Raw genomic sequence first — 6,286 nt, forward strand, 5'->3', positions numbered from 1 at the left:
ACAGAGCTCAAATTTATTTTCATCGCTGTATTAATTTGAAATATGAATCCTTTTTTTCATCCAGCCTTCCCATAGTGATAAAGCTGCAAACCCAGAAGTGCTGAGGTGGGTTACTGAACTGGCCAAACTCCGCAAAGAGCTCAAAGGTAAAACACATAAATATTTAAAGCACTGATTTGTAATGAGACGATTTAAAAAATCAACAAAGCTCATACGTAGTTTTTTCCCAACAGAACACAAGCTGATGAAGTCTGAGGAGGATCTTCCACCACTGACCCGTCAGCGCAGCAACACTTTGCCTAAAAGCTTCGGCTCTCAGCTGGAGAAGAAACCGCAGCAGGAGAAAGTGCCGAAGCCGCCGGTGGAGAGCACGCTGGAGACCATTTTAAAGAAGCTGCAGGAGAAGAGGGAGGAGGTGAACCGCCCCGAGGACATCAAGGTAAAACCAAGTCCACGTCACACACTCACACGCATGAACGAGTTACATGTCTCTAGGGCAGAAGGGTTTGAATTTATGATGGTACTGAAATGTTAATGTGTGTGTGCGAGGACCAGTGAAAACTAGTTTGAGTTGTAGACAGCAGGAGTAAGGAGTGAGGTTAAGATAAGGTCAGATTAGATGGGATAAGATTATCTGAGATAAATAGTCTCATTATGGGGAAATTTGCCGCAAAGGGGAAAGAAAACATTTGAAACATCAGTAAAAGTAATAAATAAGGAAAGCTACAATAACAACACAAGAAAATTTAAAACATAGAAATAATGTATACAGTTTGAATGTATTATCACAAGATAGAAGCATGAGTATGTTGTAAAAGTACAAAGATGAACACAAGGAATAACTTGTGTTGCAACTGAGAAGGAACTCAGGTCATTTCTAAAAATGTGCTGACTCACTTCCTGTCCTCCTCCTGACAGGATATGACACGGGAGCAGATCGGAGCAGAGAAAGTCGCCCTGCAGAAAGCTCTCCTCTACTACGAGAGCATACACGGACGACCAGTAAGTCAACCTCCACCTCCGCTCACAAACCTGCAGCACGCTCCATAATCCTGATCTCCTACTGGCGTCGGAGGCCAAAACAGAGAGAGAGAGAAATGATTGTGACCGAGGACTGAACCAAAGTGACACGCGCTTTGTTTGATGTCAGACCAGAGGCAATCGTAATAATTGTGTTGTCAAATCCCGACGAGCATTGTTGCATATCAGGAAGTGCAGCTGACCTTTCTGTCACCTCTGTCCCTCCTCACGCTGCGAGCGCCAGTGGTTTGTGTTCAATGACCTTCGCGCTCTGAAGAACATTTGCAGCGTTGTGGTTGGCCAATGTGGGTTAGCTGTCATTTTGTTTCATGTTAGCGCCGCAGCTATTTAATCTGCAGGGGGACGGAGGATGACGGCGAGAAGCTAATGCCGTGCTAACAAGGTGCCTTTGTTTCTGCTTCAGGTCACCAAAAGTGAGAGGCAAATCATGAAGCCGCTCTACGACAGATACCGCCTGGTCAAACAGATCCTGTGCAGAGCCTCCACCATCCCTGTCATTGTAAGTATCACACCTTCACCTCCCCTCCTTGTTCCCTCCTCTGCAGCTGTCCGTTTGTCCCGCCGCTCTTCGCCAAGCGAGCAGCAAATCGTCGTGCCGCTGCCCACACGTTGGCAGACACTTAATCCCAGTTCCCGTTGGCTTTTAGTGCCTGCTGTGGGAAGCCAAAGGCAGCCGTGCCACAGACGTGTTATCCATCGCTCCAGGCTCTAAAGTCCGGCTTTAGCTGCTCAGTGGATCATCCATTCGTAAAGGAGCTCATAGGTGGCAGACCGAGTTCACAGGAATTGAACAGACAAGTGCAGGAGAGAGTCAGAAACTAAAACTGTCTCAGAATACATTCAGGATTATTGATGAGACATATTTATTCCAAATTACATGAAATAATTCTGCCTATGAGATGAGTGTAAATGCTTTAGTTCCACTGTTCATGTACATATTAATAACCATTTTTATTATGTAAGACATGATCTGTGTTATGGACAAACAGTATTATATAAAGCACTACCTCTAATCCTCATCGTGCAAATTGGGACCACGGCCATAGGTTAGTCTGTACAGTGGAAGTTATGGTGCAGTGTGTTTATTATCCCAGAGAAGTCAAGTACAGTTTCTTCAGTCAAATGCACAATCATGAATATATTCTCCTGTTTTTTATTATTTTATTTGATTCATATTTGCTTTATTGCACTTTTTGGTTTTAGGCTGCAAAATAAGTTGTAACTTAACTTGAATCTTAAAGTGATGAGGATCTACGTTATGGATAAAAAGCTGGTGTTGCAGAGGAGAAAAAGGAGAATAGAAAGTAAATAAGGAAAACAGCTGATAATGGTTTGGACCCAGACGTCGGTGGTGTGAGGCGTTTTCTGGTTGTGAGCGTCTCAGCATGGTTAACTCCTCCTTCTTGACGCTCACCACAGGGCTCCCCCTCCAGCAAGCGCAGAGGGCCGCTGCTTCAGCCCATTATCGAGGGCGAAACCGCGCTCTTCTTCGATGACATCAAGGTGAAGAGCTGCCGTTGCTTCAATAATCAGTCGTCAGCTCCCCCTTCCTCGCCACACCCCCCCTCCCTTACTACCCTCCAACTCCACCTCCCTGTTGAAACTCCTCTAATGAACCTGATTGCTGCCTGTTGATTGGCCGGTTGCCTGTTTCCTGCCACTGTAGAGAGGCATCTGTAGAAATGTGGAATCAGTAGCTGGATGGACATGATGTTTGAATCACGATGAAAATATAGAAATAGAAAACGCTCTGTTGATGATCAGCTTGGGTCTTATTTTTACAGTTTTAATCGAGATCTACAACGTGAGATTTGTAGAGATCGATCAAATTCTGTTTGTAACGCCCACATTCACAAATCACCACTAGGGTTTATAAATCTGCCCAAGGTGCAACATCCTCTGTTCTTAAAAAACTTTCAAAGAGGGAATAACACAAGTGAGGATCCCCCTCCCAGGACGGACAGAAGTGAGATACATGTTGCGTGTAACAGATCTCATCATAACTATATTTAAAACATGCATGTGGAAAGACCGTGTCTAACATACAGAGGTGTGTTGGTGTTGAAAGGATTTAGTGTCTGATTAAAAGAACGTGGCAGCAAGGACGAGCAGTCACTATCAGACAAATCCTGACACAACCTATTAGACTTGACAGTTTCCTGTGCCACTGGAGAATATTCATATGTAACCAAGAATACTTGTGTTACATTCTGCTGCAATTGAATCAAATCATTTATCTGCATAGAAACTGGAACAAGATTAGTAATGACAAAAATAAGACCCAAGTTTTATTGAATCCGTTGATCCTTCAGGTTTGTTAACTGGAATCAAACTGCTGTGAAACCAAATTCTTGGCTCATTATTTACCAGATTGTTTCAAGCCGGTCAAGTGTGTTTTCATTGAACTGTGTGTTTTCTACTCGCTCATAAATCCAAATACATCTTAACACTAATGAGACGTGAATCACAGACGAGGACCTCTGAGGTGCATTTTGCTGCCGTACACCGATGATTGACGACTAACACTGCACGACCATCATGCACTGGGAGCGTTTGAGCCCGGGAGAGGTGCCAGCTCGCGGTCACGTTTGGCAACACAACGTTTAACCTGCGTGCGTGTGTTCCTTCAGGAGGAGGAGGACGGCTCAGAGGACGACGGAGACTCCAAGACTCAGTTCACCGTGACCGAGCGGCCCGACCTCAGCGTCCTCGGCTTCCTCGACCACATGGAGGAGGAAGCGGACGGTTTCATTTCGCCAGTGGATGAGCTCTCGCCGTCTCAAAACACAACAGACATGAGGCTGTCGAACCTTCACTCCGCCACCATGTGAGTCACTGAAAGAAACGCTCTTACGCCACTTCCTTCTTATACTTCTTCTATTTCAGAAGCAAATATAGTTTATTAGGTAGTAAAAGATACAATTTCATTTTTAGATTAACATTTAACACATTTGAAGCTGATAAAATCTGATTTACATATATAATTTACAAATGTTTTGGTTTGTGATTATCTACAAAAAGGCATATGAACGTATTTATTATACAGTTGAAAAGTCATTTTATCTGATATTTGACCTGAAAAATCTAAAATGATAGAAAAGTAAATATGGACACAGCTTTCTGTTTTGTTTTCTCTTCCATTAATCATCTCACGGCCCCAAATTCAGCTTGCTATTCACTATTTACACTCTGATGCATCTGTATTAATAATCTAATAATATATTTAACAAGAACATATCAGTCTTAAATGACATTTCTGCTTAAATAATCGTTTTTTATTAAAAGTTGTTTCAAGTAAATTTTAGCTTAAAATACTAGTACTGCAGTACTTTTTCTCTGGCTGCATTGGTACTTACAGGATCAGAGTATTTCTTCCACCACTGTTTTGTCCCATTGAACCATTTTAATTTGAGACATTTAAATATGTCTTCTCTCTCACAGGCCGGAGCTGGTGGAACAGCTCCAAGAGTCCAGAGAGGAGAAGAAGAGGATCCGCAAAAACCTGAAAGAGTTCGAGGACCAGTTCTTCAGACAGAACGGAAGGTAAGACCAGAAGAAGAATTTCTTCAGATTATGTAACGGAGGCCGCATAATGAATGCTGGCTTTTCCACAGCTGAACCCATTTCTCAATGTTTGTTGTCTTCCACCCACGTTCTGTTCCCATAGAAATGTGCAGAAGGAGGACCGCTCCCCATTGGCAGTGGAGTACAACGAATACAAGCATGTTAAAGCCAAACTGCGGCTGCTGGAAGTCCTCATCAGCAAAAGAGAGTCGTCCAAGTTCATCTGAGGAAAAAAAAGAAATATATGACGGACCGTTGCTCTCACACACACACACACACACACACACACACACACACACACACACACACACACACACACACACACATCTCACCCCTGCAGGAGAAAAGATCTGATTTTCCTTCTCTGCTGCCATCTGCGCTGCTCTTGTCTCTGGCTCTGGACGCAGCCTGTTAGTCCGTTCTGTCGAGCACAGCTGGGTTTTTCCTCTTGACGCACGCAGAGAGCTGGCGACCCACGACTGATTCAGAGCCGCCCAGACGACGCCTGCTTCACCTGAGAAGTTATTTCCCGACAAAACCTCACGTTCACAAGAGACTTCAGCAGCACACACACACACACACACACACACTCACACTCGTAACCTGAATCACACCTGTACTGCTAATAATTTATTTCTATTCTTTTGAATATTTTTAACTGAACAGAAGTTATTTTTCGCGCGCTTTACTGTAGAAGTCTTAAAAGAAATAACTTGTAAGTAAAAAATAGAAATTCCTGCTATTTTTAAAAGAAGGATTTTGTGAACAGGAGTTGTGAATTATTTTTGTAAGGGAGACGTTACTATTTGTATAAACTTCAATCAGCTGAGTAGTGTCCTCTGAACCGACAGCTTTCTTTCTTTCCGTTCGGACCGTTATATGATGATGTCTGAAATAATCTATTGTTGCTTCTCTAGAAGTTAAATTGACTCTTTGCTCACTAAAAGAAGTTTATAATTTCCAAAAACATTCAGAGAACAAACTGAACCAAACTGGTTCATTATATTCGCTAAAAATGTTTTTTGTGTGATCACTGGTACAGAACTAAACATTCGTCTGTATATTTATCTATCCACAAGCTTTTTACGCCCATTACCTTCTGTGTCAAATAAGCTATTTTCTCTTCTTGAATCACTGGTATGTTTGTGCTCGGACGACTCTTAAGGACAGAAACGGTCGGTGCAGCCTCGGTCTTTCCCAGCGCTCCTGCGTCTGCTCCTCGTCCTCTCCAGAGCTCCTTCTCTTCTTCTGTAAATATTGATATCTGTGTATGTTTACATTTCTGTGAGCGAGTACTTATTTCTTTTCTTTCTCCAAAATGGATGATTATCTGTGTGAATTTGGTTTTTGCTGAATTCAAACACTGGCAAGGCTTAATGAGTTTTGAGTGTGTACATTTTAGTACATAAATTGTATTTGTATTTTGTACATATTATGAATGAAATCATATTTTTACTGAACTCTGGGCTGTGTACATTTTCCTTTGTGTCTGAGTTGATGTAAAAACTGTTTTTTTGGGCTGAAGCTCTTCATCACTGATTGATTTAACAATTACTTCCTTAAATACCTGATATTGATTTAGTTTATAAAATGTGAGGACAGGTTTGTCAGAGTTGCCGTTTCCAGATTCCAAGATGATGTCTTCGCGTCTTGATGTTTCTGAAACTGCAAAAAAAAGTTT

The 6,286-nt window shown here is 42.3% G+C and overlaps 1 protein-coding gene across 4 annotated transcripts in view; it reads left to right on the plus strand.

The window, feature by feature from the left end:
* fam13a (family with sequence similarity 13 member A) overlaps positions 1–6,065 on the plus strand; it is a 49,817-nt gene extending 43,752 nt beyond the window's left edge. For 2 of the 4 annotated variants that reach the window (XM_020101304.2, XM_069530980.1), the window contains 8 exons: positions 65–146; positions 234–439; positions 919–1,002; positions 1,445–1,540; positions 2,461–2,544; positions 3,672–3,868; positions 4,483–4,584; positions 4,709–6,065. In XM_020101304.2, coding sequence (XP_019956863.1) covers positions 65–146; positions 234–439; positions 919–1,002; positions 1,445–1,540; positions 2,461–2,544; positions 3,672–3,868; positions 4,483–4,584; positions 4,709–4,832 — 975 coding nt within the window. In that variant the 3' untranslated portion in view covers positions 4,833–6,065. The remainder of the gene's footprint in view (positions 1–64; positions 147–233; positions 440–918; positions 1,003–1,444; positions 1,541–2,460; positions 2,545–3,671; positions 3,869–4,482; positions 4,585–4,708) is intronic. The other 2 variants (XM_069530981.1, XM_020101305.2) reach the window with 1 other exon arrangement.
* Positions 6,066–6,286: the final 221 nt, after the last annotated feature.

Source organism: Paralichthys olivaceus, chromosome 8, assembly GCF_024713975.1.
Source record: "Paralichthys olivaceus isolate ysfri-2021 chromosome 8, ASM2471397v2, whole genome shotgun sequence".
Lineage (NCBI taxonomy): Eukaryota > Metazoa > Chordata > Actinopteri > Pleuronectiformes > Paralichthyidae > Paralichthys > Paralichthys olivaceus.